Below are 19889 nucleotides of genomic sequence, written 5' to 3' on the forward strand. Positions count from 1 at the left end.
ACTGAAGTAAATGACTATTACAGGCGCAGTGCATCGCTTTGCCGATTTTCAATTCTGCACTGCTCAGCTGTTCAAACTTAAGAGAAAAGCAGTGCTCGGCCAGAGTGACTTCCCATGGCCGATACGAAATGTTTCAATAAGAAGCTGAACAACAGTATTATCTCTTTATCCAACTACCAGACAACTTTCGCAGCACCAGTGTCAACCATTTAGTTTCACTGGTGAAGAGCCTCCATGGCTGTAATTCACCACAGCCATCAGAGCTGGAACAATTTACACCCATACTCTCCAGAGTGTCCATCAGGAGCTTCATCTTCTGCAATGCGTCTACTGACCCACAAAACACCCACTAACTCCTTTTACAGCACTTGCACCCGATTTGGAAGGGGAGTGACAGATAGCAACCCCTCTGCTGCAAATCACCAGATGAACCCTCCAAACAGAGAGGACGTGGTCGCTTGCTGATGTGAGTCAGACCCATCTCTAGCTCTGTGCTGGACGTTGCATGAGGAAGCCGGGTTTGGAAAGCATCCATCTCTGATAAAGAATAATCCTCCTTTTCAGTAACTTTTTGTTGCTAAATTTAACCTTAAATCTGCGAGAACAATTTGACTCCTATCTACTATGTTCTGAGAACACGTTTTCACTAAAATAGTGTGCACTTGCTACACTGACACATTATTTATGTCTTTACAAAAAAATGTGCTTTGCAGTCAGCACTTCCCTATCGCTCCTGGATCCAGAGAAACAATGGCAAAGAAAGAACCAAAGCTCAAAAACTACTTCAGCAAAGCATGACATGGGAAATGAAAGGAACGAACAGAGACCAGAGCAGGCTGAGCCACCCTCTAGGACTGCCCTTCGTACCCGAGAAGGTGACAGCATACACACCTGCAGCCAGTGGGTGCAAGCAAAATGTAGTGTCCAAGCCAGGATCATCCACAGCAGACGGGTGGATGCAGCAGTAAGCACCACGCCAAGCTGTCCCTGTCTTTCTCAGCTGGGGAGGGGGAGTAATTTGAGCATTTCATTTAGGTCCTCAACTGTTTCATTTTTCCAGTGCCTGCTTTCTATGGGGGCTAAGCTGCATCCTTGCACAGTTACTCAAGCATCCTCACAGAAAATATTTTCCAGAAAGCAGCTATAAAAGCTTTTCCCCAACATTTTTTCCGAGCAAAGGGTTAAGAAACAACCGACCCCACCAGTAAACACTGCAGGAGACTCCAGCAAAGGTAGCAGCAAATTCTTCCACCTATTGACTCAAGCAGCCTCCCAATTTCAACACTTTATTTTCTTTCCTCTTTCATAGTGATATGAATATGAAAATACAGTCCCAGAAAATAAGCGAACCTTAGAATAAATGAAACAGCTGTTTCAAAAGCCAAGTGCATCAGAGGTGACACGCTCAAGGCTGTTTCCTTAAAAGCTCCATGAAGCCAGCTTTGTGCATTAGCCTGCTAGCTCAACCTTGACATGCTACCAAGGTACTGAGAAAAATAACCTCCCTCGGGGAAAAAAAAAAAAACAAACTCAACCAAACCTAAATATATATGTAAGTACAAATGCCCACTTCAGGGTCACTTGATTAAAATGAATTTTAAAATATATCCTGTTTTCAAAGCACTTCTCTAAACAGTCCTTTCTGTTCTCTCTTCCACCTATTATTAGATTATAGCAGCCAGAGCTTGGATAAGAGGAAAATTGGTTTGCTCCTGACCTAAACAGTAAGTTACCTCCATCAGAGCGTTGCTCCCCCTAATACAAAGATGGCTTCACCCCCACAAAAACCTTGTACATCAAATCAGTTTTTTGAGACCACCCCTCTGAAGCGGAAAGATACTAAAATAGCAGCTCCAGGAAAAGCAGCTCCAGGGAGTTCCTCTTTTAGTGTTTTGTGTATAAAAGCTGATTTGCAGAGCAGAAAAACACTGATTTCAAATTTAGTTTCTCTGCCCACTAAATCTATCCATAAGTGATGCCTGCCAGAAACTGTAGGGTAATAATGTGTCACACTCATTCACGATGCTGAGCCAGACTCTGACTTCACTCAGAAGTGAAGCAGAAATGCTCATGAAAGCACCAGTAAGCACAAAGATTACTCAAACGTATGCCTTTACAACAACAAAAACTAAGCGCAGGCAGATCCTGGGTGCATGAACACACTTCTAAGTACGTAAAAGAAAGGTTTGTGTTATACCATTTATTCTTCTTACAGTTCTCGCCCTCCTGTGTTTCAGGACCAATCTGAAGTGACAGGTTTTTATTCTCAGCTCTGAAGTTCATCCCAGTACTTTTCTGGGATGAGTCCTGCAGAAAAAGCAGTGTACCATAGAGCCAGCATGGTTCCTGCCTTAAGGATCAATTTAACTGCATTTTCTCCTGGGTCTCTTTATCTAGTCCTCGTACAAAAGGCATGCTCACCTGTAGAGATAGCAACGTGCAGTGCAGGAAACCATCCAGATACAAGGGCCTGCAGTGAGGGGAGGATTCAAGAAAACATGGGAAACTGCAAATTTTAAAGTTGCTTTGGCCCATAACCGGAGAGCATAGCAGCAATACCTGCGCTGCACTCTAATACTTTTATTTGCTTATGAAAATGAGTGACTAGAATTAAGCGCGATAACACTAATTTCAGGCCCACTCAGGATCACACCCTCTGAGGGCAGTTATTCAACAATATGGCCAGCTTTCCGATGGTCAGTTCCAACTGCAGCGGTACCAGCTACTGGTAACACTTGCACAAAGCAAAGAAAACACAAGATAAGGAATTTAGAGGAGAATGGATGAAGAAATGGAAGAATAAGGCAGTTCTGAAAGAATAAGAACAGGACTGGGGAGGGGGGAAGCTAAAAGGAAAGGGGGCAGGGAGGAAAGAACACAAAAAAGGAAAGACAATACAAATACGGCAATTTCGGAAAAGTCATCTCAGGCTCAGGGCATCTCTGCCCTGACCACTTTTAGACTCCTTAAGGAGACTTAAGATGGCACATCCTTCCTGTGATGGGGGTGACCCTTCCTGCTAGAACTGGGGATTTTTGGGAGATTTAGATTAGATATTAGGAATAAATTATTTACTGTAAGGGTGGCGAGACACGGGAACAGGTTGCCCAGAGAAGCTGTGGATGCCCCATCCCTGGAAGTGTTCAAGACCAGGCTGGATGAGGCTTTGAGCAGCCTGGTCTGGTGGGAGGTGTCCCTGCCCATGGCAGGGGGGTTGGAACTAGGTGGTCTTTAAGGTCCCTTCCAACACAAACCATTCTATGATTCTACAATTCTTTTTTTTTTTTTCCCCCTCCCTTTTTTGTATTTCTTCTTCAACGTCACAGAAAGATACAGAGTAAGAAAAAGAATTACAAGAGGAAGTTTATCGTTATCAGGATACAAGGATTTGTACACAGACGTTCACAGAGACATTGAATTCTGGATAGAAGCTCCACTTTAATGGAGGATCTTGATAGAAAAAAAGAGGATAGATTTGTATTTGAGTTCAATTTCTGCAAATAAAAATAAAAGGAACACAAACATGACAATACTTGCACATTGTTAACATTTTTCTCAGTGCCTGAAGACAGCCTAAATCATGCCAACCACTGAAGTATCTCATTAATTAACTGACTCTAATCTGGTGCGTTTTGTACACTAGGGGTTAACATTCAGCTGCTGAACTTTCCAAATTCATGTTTCTGCAGGAACCACGAGGTCAGCAAAATTGCTGAAGGAAACCCTATTAAAATCAAAAGTGTTTGGGAAAAGAAGATGGCAAATACATCCTGAATATGCCATTAAAAGATAAAGAATTTAAAAAGTAAATAAACAAGCACATAATTTGGAAAAGCCCTAGAAATGGGTGGCATAAGGTCAGAGGCCCACCTAACCAGCACAACAATGGGTGTAATTTTAACCTGCACTGTCAAGGATGGGACAGATATTCATAGCAATCAATGAATTTTTTTTCTATTTTAAAAGTTTATTTGTCTGTCAGCCTACAGTGGAAGTCAGGGAAAAGAAAGTCTATAAAAGCAAGCTAGAATTCATTTGCTCCAGGTACGTAAGGGCAAACCCAGTGGATGGATGCTGTAGCATAAAAACAAAAGTCCTATCGCAGTCTTATGCATGCGTAAAGAATTTTAAGGGAGACAAACTGACAAAGGGCAGATTTCTGAATAAAATGAGAGCGCGAAAAAAAATGAATCCCCTGTTTGGAAGACAAAGGCCATGTGGAGAACTATGGGACTAAACCCCATACAGTTTTTAGAAATATCTGATGAGACCACTAGAGAACCACAGAAACATACAGTACACTCAAATATCAGTGATTTGTTGGGGCCCTGAGCCAAAACTCTAATCCTTGACATCTTGAACCCTTATGAAAGTCAAATACAGATGCATACTTAACAATTCTGACCTAAACAATTCCAACCTGACAGGGGAGTCACAGCAACTAAAATAACAGGTGGCTGCAGGACTGGTCAAAGATAGTGCAAAACATCAAGTGTATGTCAGTGTCAGAAAGCAGGTCTGGAAAAAGTAAGAGACAGACCAAAAAGCCGTGAAACCCAGATTTCAAAGGAACTCTCTGACATGAATGCGAGACTGATGGCCAGAGGCAAGCTAGCAGTTTTGTCTAATGCAGACCATATATTTTGGATATGCTGAATTGAATGGAGCTACAGCAAAGACATGCATCAATGAACACAAAACTCCTCCAAGACCAGTGAGGCATGTGTCGTCCCAGAAGAAATCCCATCCAGGGCTGAATTTATAGAGAAAAGACCCAGTGATAACAGAGAGAATGACACAATCCTACACAACTTTAGACAGAAACAGCCAGAAGACTGAGAGAGTCAAGTTCACATTGATTATTACTCCGTAATTAAGAGAGATGGTAGGGATATCAACTCTGAGACCAGACGAAGGGGAAGGACAGTCTCACACTTAAAAGAACCAGGTGATTTGGATTCTGATCCTAAGACTATCACAAACCTCTACTACATGTTTTAGACAATGAATAAAAAAAAAAAATAAAAACCCACACAACTATATATATCTCAGAAAGTTGGTCATTCGTCTTTCAGTGGAGTGAACGGTGCCAAATACTCTATGCAGTTAAATTTGGGGCAGACATGTAGACAGAGAAGACTCCACTAATTCACTAAGTAATGGCTAAGACTCCATGTCATTTTGAATGCTGAGGAAATTAAGACCCTGACCCAGCCAAGTATGATAGCACAGGCATAAATGTTAACATATGGTACCTCCTTTGAAATTAATGGATGTGCAGTGTTCATGTGTTTATAGTGATGCTTTGTTAGCATTTGATGCTATATAGTTGTCAAGTTTCAAATTAGACAGAATGAGAAGGAAAAAATAGCAGGAATGAATTAAAAAGCATGTAAAATTTTAAAATACATGCACTCAAGCCTTTTTTACTAAAATAAATTCTGACTTTATCCATCTATATTTTGGGAAAGTGCTGGCACTATACTGGAATCCATTCTAAAAATGCTGGTCATATTCTGCATAACACCAGTATCATAATCCCTAAATGAACAAGCAATTTGGTCTCTAGCAATAAATGTCGTTATATGAAATTTGAATAGACACTAAATATTCCCTGGAAATACACATCCTTGACAGGCATTGTGCAGCCAGGAAGTTAATTTTGTCCAATGTTCACAAAATGGCATATAACAGCAGGTTAATTAAATGACTATGTTTAGACATCCACCATTCTGAATTAAGATTTCCCAGCAAGAAATTACAAAGAATTCACATTCAGTTGAATAAAGACCATTTTCCACTGAAATCACTTATTTTTCAACTACAGTGTGAATCAAATTACAAAAGTCCTAGTTCCAAGCCGATGTTTTTCATGGATTTAATTGTAACTGACAGATATATAACCCTTGCTAAATTGGTTTACTGAGGGTCGTTCTTACAAGCCTTTCATATACTGCCACTACCAATGGATGGCAAATTTATATGCAAAACTGCCATAGTAGCATAGACCATCTAGCTCCCCTGGGAAAACCTAAAAGAAAAAAACAACACACCCAAAAAACCCACCCTCACTTCTGTATTGTACTCTATTCAACAAGGATTGATTCTCTACTCCCAGGAGACGTGAAGAAAACTATTTCATTTTTAAAGGTGGAAACAAAGTAGAAGACATTGTGTATTTTTATCTAATTTTTCCACATTTTTGTTTAAGCAGTTCAAGGCATTTCAGCAGGGATGTATGTACCTTGGATGATATGGACTACATACATGGATAGAAGAGCACTTAGTATGATACATGATTTATATCAGAAATAACACCCTAGTCATTAGGAAACAAGCAGCAATAAAGATGACAAAATTAAGTACCTATTTGTTATCCGTCATCAAACCATCGTAAGAACCAGTGAACGGGACATACAGCACACTTAAGAAAACCCTGCATGATCAGTAAATCATATTACCAGTACCTTAGCTATGGCTTGGTAAAGCATAAACGAAAGTAAATGTATAAAACACGTAAATGGAGACCAATATGTATATACCTGTCCAAGGAACATGTCTGACAACTCAGGTTCTCTTTAAACGCTCCACTTCAATTGTCTCACATAGGAGGATTCTGTCATTCTAACATAAAAAATTGACAGGATCCTTGGGAGAGACAAGCACTTAAAGTTGCTGTTGTAAGTGATGCAGTATTATAAAGAATGAGCTGAATAGAACCCCAGAAAAAACATTTTGCATGAAAAAGGCTTCCTACCATGCTAGAGAAAAATAGCAAATTAGAATGCTATGCAGCAGCCACTGTAAAAAGGATGTCTTTTTTAATACCACAATATGATAAATTATCTTAAGTAGCACATTAATGTCAGAAATTGAGCATAATCTAACTTCTTTCCAGTGACAATATTAAATGGCTTTCAGACGTCTTTCCTACTATTCTGACATTAAATTTAATAACACCCAGAGAGACCACAAAAATGATTCAGCTACAAGAATCATACTGTACTGGATCATTGCCTTTTAAGTAGGTTTCAGCTAAATGATTTGGACTCTGATGTTTTTGGCACATTCAAGAGAAAGGTATGAAATTTGCTACATAACATTTATCAGTAGCGAGCAAAATTCCTTTCAATATCCAGTTTGCATTAGTAATGGGATCTTCCTTTGTGCATGAGAGTTTGATTATTGTTGATTATTTGAAAAAACAGTCCTGAATAGACCTACAGTTCTAAATTTTTATTTATTAAAAAAAAAAACACAAAAAAACAACCACACCAACTTTTCCTTGCTTGGTATTCCTGAACATGGACAAAGCCTGCAAGCGCTTCTAAGAGTGTATAACATTTTGCACTCTTAGTAAAGAAAATCAAGCAAAAGGCTTAATTAAAGATTTGTATCACACGAAAAGTCCACACACTCCTGCTAAAAATGTTATAAGGGGGAAAATTGGTATTTGTGAAATGTAAAAGAAATTAGTAAGACATTTATTTCCCACCTTCCAAGAGAGTACTTGAAACAATGATAAATTACAAAAAGAAATTGCAAAAGATAAATATAGGCTCTCTGCTGTAGTAAGTCTCTAGCGACAAACGCATTCAACCATAAAAAAACATATAGCAACTTTACCACAGCAGAACTGTATGATATGCACGGAGATGATGATATAAGACTAAGAACAAATTTCGATCTTGGGCTCAAATAATCAATAACTGAGTTCTAGTGCAAGAACTAGCCATCACAGTCTTTTCACACTCCTGCCTCCTGCAGCAGGTCTGACAATGCACAGTTACTGCCTTTGCTATAGTCATACAGCTAACAAAAAGCAAGAATTCAAGCCTCTTCCCTTCCCCAAATGTCCATCAAGCTCACAAGTTCAGGACAAGGTCCCACAAACAGTGACAGGACCTGTCAGCCAGGCTGACCAATTCCAATTCTAGTCACCACAGAAACATCCAAGATAGTCCTGGTGCTCCCTATGCTCAATTCAGTCAATTCACAGAATCACAGAATTGCAGGGGTTGGAAGGGACCTTTGGAGTTCATCTAGTCCAACCCCCCTGCCAAAGCAGGTTCACCTAGAGCAGGCTGGACAGGAACGCGTCCAGGTGGGTTTTGAGTATCTCCAGAGAAGGAGACTCCACCACCTCTCTGGGCAGCCTGTTCCAGTGCTCTGGCACCCTCAAAGTAAAGTTTTTCCCTCATGTTGAGATGGAATTTCCCATGTCCGTTGCCCCTTGTCCTGCCACCAGGCACCACTGAGAAGAGTCTGGCCCCATCCTCTTGACACCCACCCTTTAGATATTGACAAGCATTGATGAGATCCTCTCTCAGTCTTCTCTTCTCCAGGCTAAACAGACACAGGTGTCTCAGCCTTTCCTCATAAGAGAGGTGCTCCATTCCCTTGATCATCTTTGTAGCCCTTCGCTGGACTCTCTCCAGCAATTCCCTGTCCTTCTTGAACTGGGGGGCCCAGAACTGGACACAGTACTCCAGATGCAGCCTCACCAGGGCAGAGTAGAGGGGGAGGATGACCTCCCTCGAGCAGCTGGCCATGCTCTTTTTAATGCACCCCAGGAGACAACTGGCATTGCTGCCTCATGGTCATCCTGTTGTCCACCAGGACTCCCAGGTCTCTCTCTACAGAGCTGCTCTGCAGCAGGTCAACCTGTACCAATGCACGGGGTTATCCCTCCCTAGGTGCAGGACCCTACACTTGCACTTGTTGAATTTCGTTAAGTTCCTCTCAGCCCAACTCTCTAGTCTGTCCAAGTCCCTCTGAATGGCAGCACAGCCTTCTGGTGTGTCAGCCACTCCTCCCAGCTTTGTATCATCAGCAAACTTACTGAGGGTACACTCTCTCCCCTCATCCCGGTCGTTGACAAATATATTGAACAAGACCAGACCCAATACCGACCCCTGGGGAACAGCGCTAGTTAACAGGCCTCCTCTGCGCCACTGATCACAACCGTCTGAGCTCTGCCATTCAGCCAGTTCTCAATCCACCTCACTGTCCACTCATCTAACCCCCATTTCCTAAGCTTACCTATAAGGATGTTATGGGGGACAGTGTCAAAAGCCTCGCTGAAGTCAAGGTAGACAACATCCACTGCTCTCCCCTCATCCACCCAGCCAGTCATTCCATCATAGAAGGCTATCGGATTGGTTAAGCATGATTTCCCCTTGGTGAATCCATGCTGACCACTCCCGATGACCTTCTGTTCTTCTACATGCTTAGAGATGACATCAAGGATGAGCTGTTCCATCACCTTTCCAGAGATGGAGGTGAGGCTGAACAGCCTGTAGTTTCCTGGGACCTCCCTTCTTGCCCTTTTTGAAGACTGGAATGACACGAGTTTTCCTCCAGTCCTCAGGCACCTCTCCTGTTCTCCAAGACCTTTCAAAGATGATGGAGAATGGCTTCACAATAACATCTACCAGCTTCATCAGCACTCACGGGTGCATCCCATCAGGGCCCACGGATTTGTGGGTGTCAGGTTTGCCCAAATTATCTCTAACCCAATCCTCCTCGATCAAGGGAGAGTGTTCCTTACTCCAGGCTCTCTCTCCTGTCTCCAGGGTCTGAGGTTCCTGAGGGCGAGCCTCAGCAGTAAAGACTGCAGCAAAGGCAGCATTCAGTAACTCCGCCTTTTCTGCATTCTCCATTACCAGGGCACCTACCTCATTCAGCAGTGGGCCCACATGTGTTACTCATGTGTTTAACTTCAAAACTAATGAAAAGGATTTAATGGATGGGGAAGCTCTCCACTGAATCGGTGCTTTGGCTAAGGAAGTTTCTTTGGCAGGAAAAGAAAATAATCATGGTAGGGCAGCTTTGAAATTGCACATCAAATAAGAAAGTTAAAATTCCAGGTAGGGAGGTTAATTTGTTTGGTGAGGTCTTTTTTCCAAAGGTTTAGGCTTACTGGGGTCCAACTCTGTACCAGCAGCAAAAGACACATAGCTGCTGCTTCTGCATGCTGGAGGCTTAGGATCCAACTCTTCCCTCACTCAGGCACAGCAATAGCTCCCCTCTGAGAAGGTAATTTAGAGATAAATACATGGGGGAGAAGGTTAAATTTTCACATTTCTTCAGTTGTTACCATCCTCTATTAAACTTCTTTAAAGATATTACCTCAAGGAAAAAGGCCAGGAAAGAACCAAACATCAATGGGTGACTGTTACTTAAGCATTATGAGCCTGAAGAGGAACATGTAGTTACGTCACATACTGTTAGATACCCCCTAAAACTAAAGATACTTAATCTTCTTGCCTCCTGAACACTCAATAAAGCATTTCTTTAGAAGCTCAGACTCATGATAAACCTAATGCTGCAGCTTCCGTGATGGCTGGTAAAATGGCTACGGTCATGCCTGATTTCCTCACAGCTTATCACTTGTGTATGCATAGTTAGAGCTCCTTTTCTTACACACATTACCCTGTGTTAATCATTACTAAAGTTCATCTGCCTCTTTATCCACCCAGTAACTTCAGCGGCATGAGATCTTTTTGCAAGTCTTCACAGTCAGTTTTAGTTTTGGTACTCTGAATACGCAGCTTCACCACCTCATCCAAACCATTTAGGAAGACACGGAACAGCACGGACCTCCATATGACACCAGTGCTAACTTTGCTCCAGTGTGAAATCTGCCCTCCTGTTTCCTACCAGTTATTAAACCACTAGAGAATACATGACAGCTTAGGGTTTAAGAAACCTAGGTCAGGGGACTTGTCAAAAGCTTTTTCGAAATCCAAATACACTCTATCAACCAGACCAACCCTATTCAAATGCTCACTGGCTCTTCCACAGAACGCCAACGTATGCGTTCGACCTGTACAAGCTTCATCAGCTGAACTCTACTATATCACATTAACCCGTGCCTGCTAATTTCTGTTTTTATCATTGTTTCAACCACTTTGCCTGGTTGCCTGGTCTGAAAGTCAGCATTACACTGACACTATACTTCTAGATTCCTGCTGGAGCCCTTTTATCCCTTTTGGCCCCAAAGTGACATCACATTTTCCATATTCTGTTCCTGTGTCTCTTGTAATATATTAAATACCAGCTAAAAGACAACCCTGAGCATCGGGGAGGGGGGAGGGGTGGGATGTTAAGAATTACCATCACAGGGGAAATACAGGAAGCCAATCATATTTGTCATTGTAAATGTTTCAACATGTACTTTGCTCTAAGCTTTCAGCAGATTCACAAAAGAAATAAGACTACTTAGAGTGTGTCACTACATGTAATAAATAGTCGCTGTAGTATTCAGGCCTTACTTTCAATAAATGGAATTTCCACACAGCTAACACATCATTCACCTCTTCAGCTTTTCATACAGGGAGTCACATTGCTCCCATTGAAGTATCTTGGGCACTTCATGGGTTTCCAGTTTATTACTCTATTTTTCATTCTAACACAACTTACACTCTTCTTAAATTTTATCTCTTCAGCCCCTTCACAGTAAGAAAAGGCACGTTTCTCTATGGAATCCTGTCCTGGTTTGAAAGAAACCATTTGACAAGAAGGGAATTAAAGTTTGTCAAGATATCTGTGCTCAGGGAACTCACGACTGGTCCTCAGTGGGTCATTCTCGGTAAGGTGAAGTTAGGCAGGAATTAGGCAACCCACCAGCGCTGCTACATTCTTACCTCTAGAGCAGAAACCAGAAAGGAAACCAGTTCTCCACATCATAACTAACCATGAAAGACAAAACAGCAGCAAGCTGGGAGGTGAGGAAGGAAAAGGCTGCCCCACCAGCTGCTTAAACCACTGTAACCACACAATAATAATAGGGCGAGGGACACCGCTGACCTTGGAACCATCACAGAAACCAAGGAAAGCATCAGCCACAGATGCTGCAGTAGGAAAAAGTGACTCCAGAATCCACCACTGATTCTGTCCCCGATGCGTATGATTGGACAGGCTGTAAGAAAAAGCCACGGAAAAAGATAACCAGGAGCAGTGTAAAGTAAAAAGCTGTTAGAAGAAGAGGGACTAAAGTTAACAGAGGACCACAGCACATCTGCCAACGTTTGCTGATTCTTCTCTCAATTGTGGTAATATATCCTCATAATGAGGAGCATTGAAACTAGTAACTAGCACACCCTATCACCATTTGATTGGTCTAGATCTTAACTCAAGAACTAAAAGGTTGATTCAATTAGCAGAGAGCTCTGATCCTCTCCAGCACAGGATTCTTCCAAACTGTGGTCACCAAGTACATGGCAAGAAGGACACAGCTGGAACCCTGGGCCCAAACAAACAGTATCTTCAATAACGTTTTCAGCTGAGAGCTAAACAACAGAGACATCTTGAGGGTGAACAGCAGCTTATTGATCCATTAAGTCTGGAAATTCTTGGTGTAGTGTGCCAGGTGGGAGGGAAATACCACCCACATTGCCAGCATACATACAGGATACATATATATGCCACGTTGGAGGAGAAGCTCATACAGCTGAGCAGCACAGCTGCTTGAGGTCCTGACATGCACCTTGGCATTTTGGTAGAGCTCTTCCCTTTGAAAGCCCTCTGCTGTGCTCACTAATTAACAAAGTAGGCAGACCACATGATCCAAGGCATATAATCTCCTGCCATCTGGGATCATGCACTTGATCTTTATTAGACTTTGTTGATCTGTTTGAAGACAGCAGATAAACCATAGCTTTCCACGAGGCACAAAGTCATGCTGGTAAGCTCCACCAGCCACCCTCAAAGCATAGGAAAAAGGCTGAAGTCTCTTGGCTCCACATAACTGCAGGCGTTCAAGTGCAATAAGGTGCAAAGACAGTTGTATCGAGCTGCAGGCACAAGAAGATACAAACATGCTTTGAAGGTCCTAAGGCAAAGAGCCTCAGAAATGCCACACTCCCTGTTATTCCTGGTGGCACAGCCAAGTGCTAAGCCTCATGGAGAAGTGGCAGGCACAACAAATGGGCTCTGCAAAAACACACACGTAGAAAGGGTGTTCCTTAACAAAACCTCCTCCACCTGGGAATCTCTAAATTACTATGCCAGGTTTGCTGTATTCCACCATTTAATACTACATACTCTTTTCTAACAAACACTGGAAAACCAGGAGAAGAAACCACATTTTCATCTGTGAGTTTTCACCTGCTTAAAATAGCCCCAATTACTCCTTTGTTTTCCATTTAGCACAAACTCACTGGCTTAAGAAATACAGAGTGTTCTCCGTGAGCAACAGCGTCAGCTATAGGTATTTAGGCTGACAATCTCTTTATGTTAATGCTGATTTTGTATGGTTACTCAAGGTGCATATTTTAGCTCTCCTGTGCACATTACTTACTTCAATTCTATCTTCAAACACTAATCTCTTATAACCTATGTAAATAAGTATTCAGACTCTGCTGTGTGGGTGATTAAACAGTTATAAATATGAATAAAGCTCTAAATAATCGGGTTGTATTTTAATTAATTTTAAATAAAATTAGCACAAATTTTACAGTTTGAAAGGTGCTGTGTTTCCTAAATCAGAGAGACATCTATTTCTCTCTTGCTACTTCATTTCCATACTCCTGATTTACAATGACACATGAAGCAGAGGGAAGCAAAGCCCCCTCAACGTATCTCCTTACCCTCAAGCAGACAGACAGCAACAGAGGCCGCGCCTTGCTGGCAATGTAGAGACTACTGTCTGCCAAAGGTGAAGCCTGCATGTCCATTGGTTTTGGACCAATGATGGCAAAGGAAAATTTGTCTCTTGCTTTAATAGAGGGAAAGACAAACCAACCTTTGCCAATGTTGTTGTCAGAGATGTTAACTGGCTTCAAGGAAGCCAACGCTCTAGCACAGAATCTGCTCTGAGGCTGCCAACTCTTTCCAAAGTCAACAGGTGATAACAGCTCTCAGGCATATTCAATCAGTTGTGGCTATTTCTCTACCCCAAGACCCTTCCCTTGAGCCTATCCGACCCTGTACTAGGCTGAAAGCTTCCAGCCCTGTTAAAATTCATCCAGAAAACTAATTTAAAAAATTGAAATCCAGAGTTACCTTTCCAATGCCAGGGTTGTCCTTGATTTTGGACACAGCTCTCAGAAGGCATGGTGGTGCTGGGGGAGGACAGAGCTGCAGGATGCCACTAAAGTTAGTGGCATAAATAGAGAAGTCGTGCGTGTGTGGCAGGGGCGGATGGTATTTCTTTCTCTTCGAAGACAGGTTAAGCTTCTGTGCTGCTCTGTATAAAAGTAATAGCAAGAAAGGACAATGTTACTAGGTGTTAATGGGAATCTGGACCAGACAAACAGATGCTCATTGTCATCACTGCCTGCTTAACAAATCAAGTCATTGCGTTCTAATCTGATTTCACAAGGACAAACCATCAGGAGACTGAGTAATAGAAGGAAATACAGGTAGAAAAATTACTGGCAAAATATTCACTTAATTTCTCCCCCAACAGAGTTTCAATTATAATCTAACTTTCCCCTCTTTCCCCCAACAGCTTGACAGTTGAATCCTAAAATGCTAAAATCTCACTGACGTAATAAAAAGCTGAAATAATCCCCTTGTCGCTGGCAGGACCAGATGGACTTTGCTGGTGATAACATTATGAAAGTGGTTCTTTGTACTCTACAAGTTACTCAAGGCAGAGGATAACACTCCAAGTCAGTTGAGCTCAAGATCCTCTCTTGTTGGCTGCACTGAAAATCCTTAGATAACAGAGAATTTCCTTCAAGACAGATTGGTTTTTTCCTCCTCAATTCCATTCTTTCACATTAAAAGGGAAAGCTATTAAAAAGACATGCTTTAATGTTCTGAATGATAATGATCCTGCTTTTGAAATGCAGAATTTCAAAACATAAAAGATGAAGGAAAAATTAAAACATAAAATTAAAATCATAACGTTCTTCCTTTTGAATAAGAATAGGAACGTAATCAGTTTTCTGCTATTTCCCATCAGAAATACCAAACAGTATAGGAAGAAACAAAAGCAGAAACTCAACTCTACGTCAAAAACCACACCGGGGAAAAAAAAAAATCACCCTGCAGAACTAAGTAGAACAAATATACGTGTTAGCGAGCACACGCTGGGCAACTGGAGGTGGCAGTGAGGGTGAAATCCCAGCTCTGTCAAACCCAAGGAGAGCTTTGCCACCTGAATAAGATGCCTGTGATCTGACCCTGAGACTGTCAGTAGACAGCCCACCCTCAGATACGTATCATAAAAAGCATGCAACACGCCATCTTTTAACATTACTTTGAATGACTGTTAGGCCAGAAAAAAAAAAAAATGCAGAGTGCTACACTGCCAGCATCTGTGGGCAACCTGAGACCATGTTACTGATGCCAAGAGATCTTCTGAGGACAAAGTACTATTCTGGTCCATGCTTGCAATATAAAAACACTTCAGACAAATTAGTTTACAAATACATGATGACAATAAGTCTCTGTATACGACGGCTACTTCGTATTTTCATCATGCCTTTCAGCCCAGGATCTCCGGGTACTTTTCAGTGAGATCAAACTGGCACTAGCACCTGTGAAATATTATAAGCAAAAGACATATGGAGAAACTAAGGCAGTGCTTTGCTGTCATACCTAATTCAGGGTAAATCTAGATCCCCTAACCTTGCCACAAATCTAGTCACCAGGCAGCCTCAGGCTGAGGCAGTTTAGTAATCTGATCAGAGAAGGAAACTCTTCCTTTGCTTGTATTTAGGGTAGGTTAGAAGCAAAAATAACCACCGAGAGCAGGAAGGCTGCACAGTTTCTTGCAGCAGTAGTATTTGCTTCAAATGACATACATTATAAAGAACCGGTTGTGTCTGAGCAGCAAAATTACTCGCATCAAGATTAGACAGCTAGTCAGTACAAGGAGCAGGACTCTCGATACAGATCTCCAAAATTCCCAGTCCTATGGTCTATATTCCCAAACTTGTGTGTTAAACTCCTGGACCTTTTTTACTTCATCAGCTTCTAGAGATGCAGACCCCCTACGTGCTTCCTTCTCCCACTACAAACACTGCAGTATTTAGGAAAAGACAAAGACTCGTGTGATGAAAAAATAATGCTCTAGTTCCAAACTCAGAGGGAGCCAAAAGCCACTGCCTTTTGAGGGGCAATTTGGACTTTTGCCTCTGAGGAAAGGAGCAACTTTTGACTCCTGCTGCATCCTGAAACCAGCAGGAACCACATCCCACAGTGAAGCAAAACACTCCAATCATGGGTTTATACAGAACCTCGGGTTTTTGGTGGCAATGAGAACTGATTTAACTGCCTAAATCTCAAATTCCCTTGCTAATACCTCATTCAGTATGAAAACATATGCCTGAAATAGGACACCAGGCAAACAGTTGCACAACTTCACTATGGTTGCAGCTGCACATTAAAACCATAATGCCTCCTAAATTATATGCAGCTTTATTGTGCAGAAAAGAATCCCTACCTGTCGGTACTCTCATTGTCAAACTCAAGACAGTCATTACCTTCTATCTCCAAGTACCAATTAACAATTGTGGTTATTATTTAATCATCTTGTTGATTAATACGAAGATAATGTTTAGTTCCTTGTTTACATGCTATGATCCCTTGTTGAAATGATAAAAACTCCTCAAGAGAATGTCTTCAAAGTGCAATCAAGATATACATTAAATCCTGATGAAATAATTATTCCTTCAATAGATCTGGCTGAAGGAGCTCCTCTGGGAAACATATGTGAAAGAGAATGAGATACAAAGGACGGATTTAGTCAGAAATTGTGTATCCAAGCATCTAACTAAGCACTAACAACTCAATGAGTAAATGCACCCAAAAAGGCCAAGCTAAGCAAAATATATAAACAAATAAACAGAAAAGTCAGCCTTTTTAAAGGACAGCATCTCTCAGAATAGCTCAGTAACTAGAGTTTCGGACCGTTTCAAAAAGCAGATCAAAGATATCAAATCCATTACTAGCTGTCTTAACTTCCCCAAGACAGAACAACTTTCAAAGTAATTCACTTCCACAGTATTCAGACACTTTCTGCATCTCCACTGTTCAAAGGACAGTGCCATATGCTAGATAAAGCAATTAACTGCTACAATGCTGATAAATCCTCTTCCTATGAGTCTGGAGTGCCACAATTTTACTAAGAAATTTGGCAGAGGGACTGCTGATGTCCGTGCGAGATAACAGGAAACTGAAAAAGCAGAGGAACTGGAGTAGCTGTTGTAGAAAATAATCAGTGCTTTGATGGGCAACAGGCCAACTGCACTAATAATGATGTATGCGTTCACATTTAAAAAGCATCTCTTCTCAGGTAGCAGTGCGCAAACCTTAATTACAACCTCTCTGTGTTTGAATGCAAGAATTGTTTTGCCTGACATTCAAACGAGGTTGTTTCTGGAGCTGGAACATCACAGATATCTTGTACCTGCAATATCAAACAGCGTGTTGGGTTGTTTGTTTTTTTTTTTTTTTTCTAAAAAGGAAAAGTTAAGGATCTAATGGAAAGAATAGGGCAATTTAGGCAAAACAAAACATCACTAACAAACTGTAGACTCTGAATATGAATTTAAGTAATTGTCATCCTCAGCTCCTACAAAAAGCACAGTCAGTTCTTTAACTACAACAAAAGCCAGCTGGGCAGCCACCTTCATATGCTTTGCTTGGGCTCCTGGACTGGTCCAGGCAAAGAGCACCACATAAGGACTCATCAATCCTTACGCACTTCTTGCAGCACTAGCAATATACTTGGTGGCATCCCAGCCAAGTACTCATTAGGCCAAAATATAGGCCAGGCTGGTTTGGACATGGGCCCAACTAAATTAAACAAAATCCAACTTCACAAAACTCCCTACTTCAGTAAAATTCATGAGGATATGTATTTATAGGGAGCCACTTCTGAGACACTCCAGAGTGCTGGATTTTCTGCAGTCCTTATCCAACAACCCATTACTGAATTCACACTTAAGTTTCCAGTCCTTTTTTTCTCTAACATTCCTTTTCTCAGGTGGAATTTGTCCCACGATGACGGGGAAGGCAAAGCTCTCATGAACTGCTCCCTTTTTGCCTATCACCAGAAAGAGAGAAGACAGGCTCATACCAGATCGCTTTCGGCAGGAGCCTATCTAGGTGCCATGCCTATTTCCTGATTTGCTTATTTTTTACAAATTTAATCTCGCACAGGAGGCCCTCACATCCATCTTCAGCAACACAGTCGCTGTCTGACCTTCTCCAATATCCTTTCTGTTTCCTCACAGGGAAAATTACGACCTCTAGGGAATACGATTCAAAACGTAAGTGTTACAGTCATTTGTTTTTCTGTGCATTTTCCAAGCATTTTGTCACAGCTTTGACACAGATGTATGCTTTCCACCTACCTTCGCTTTCCCCATTCAACCTCCACCAAGCACTCTTCTACAAAATATTCTTGCAAGGGAAACTAAGCTCCACACTCTTATGCCTCTCTTCCAATTAAAGCACGAGAGAGACCCATATATATTACTTTTACCTCTGGCTGTGAGATCTACTATCTGCATTTTGCTTAACTCTTTCCATCTTTAATAGAAGATGTCTTTTAAGATACTCTGGAGAGTTCTTTTCTCATAGCTCGGTGTCACAGTAGAAAATAAAACTAATATATGGCACATGCAGGGGCACTCAAATATCAAATGACGAGGGACAGTCTCTAACCTGCTCTTTCCCCCACACAATTTACAGATTACGAGGTTTTCTGCCATGCATGGATGAGACCAGTGAGGAAAAGCATGGCCAGATCAATTACATAATGCTCAGCATCTAGGGAATAAGACTGTGCAACCACAGTAGCTACAAAGCCTACACATTAAAAGAACCATACATTTTCATATTTTAAATTCTGTCCATGTGTTAACACAACATTTCAGATATTCTGATGTGCAGCAAGCTGCTTCTAGCTTACTTTCACTGTACACGTTCTGCACATTCTAGCTGTGAAAGTAAACAGCACAATTTAAATCCCTAAAGAACAGTGTTCCTTCTGGGCATAACTCCTCCATGAAAAAGGAAACTAGATTTGGAAGTTTTATAATTATGCAAAATTATAAAATTGTTTTGCTAAAAACTTTGTGATATTTATTAAGCTGCAGAAGGAGGAGTGATGTGAAATACACGCCAGGACACATACTAGAAATGGGTCAACTGGGAGAGATACAGAGGATTTAATTGACCTGGTGGGTTTATGGACAAACCGCCTGAAGTCAGAAATGGAACCGATAATCCTGCTTCCCATTATTAAGCTCCACTGACAAAAATAATAAAAGAAAACTTACGCACATTCATTTCAGCATGACTCATTACATATTAACAATTTTAGTGTTATTAGCCGGCCTTATCTTTCAGAGATCACTGTTGTTATTATTCATATTGTGAGAATGCTTAAGGGCTCCACAGAGAGGGTCAAGGCCAAAGAACTTTACAGTTCAAGCCTTAAATATCCTGAACTTAAGAGTCTGCTCAAGAGTGCACTTATTCAAGAGTTTTGGTTTGACCTTGACAGCCATCACGGGAGCAATTTTTCTCCTGGTTCTGAACCCTCTGCAAAGCTTGCAAAATTCTGGACACAGGTTTATGCTGGGAATAAGTTTACTCTAAAGCAAGACTCTTCCAAACATTCCCAGTTCCCAGCCTAACAAGGCATCACTCCTCTGCCACACAACCAATATCCCAAGCCTTTCCCACTGCAAAGCAGCTCCAAAGGAAGCAGTGGGAAAGTCACAGTCTGTCATTGTATCTGCAGTTCCAGTTATTGTTTCCTTAATTACTCGTCAATACAGACAACAAATAGACGGATGTCCTACAATACACCCTCCAGCACTCTGTCCTGAGCCTTCCACAGCTCACAGAATAAACTTGGTTGGCATTATTACTTTTATTATTGCTATTAGTATTTGATTTGTGGTTCTAAAATTAGAAAG

At 41.5% G+C, this 19889-nt stretch overlaps 1 protein-coding gene across 2 annotated transcripts in view; it reads right to left on the bottom strand.

Annotated features, from left to right (window-relative positions):
• Nucleotides 1–19889, bottom strand: part of KIF26A (kinesin family member 26A) — a 105111-nt gene that overhangs the window by 17879 nt on the left and 67343 nt on the right. For both annotated transcript variants that reach the window (XM_074583848.1, XM_074583847.1), the window contains exon 5: nt 14008–14191. In XM_074583848.1, the coding sequence (XP_074439949.1) occupies nt 14008–14191 (184 nt within the window). The remainder of the gene's footprint in view (nt 1–14007; nt 14192–19889) is intronic.

Source organism: Larus michahellis, chromosome 4 (genome assembly GCF_964199755.1).
Source record: "Larus michahellis chromosome 4, bLarMic1.1, whole genome shotgun sequence".
NCBI lineage: Eukaryota > Metazoa > Chordata > Aves > Charadriiformes > Laridae > Larus > Larus michahellis.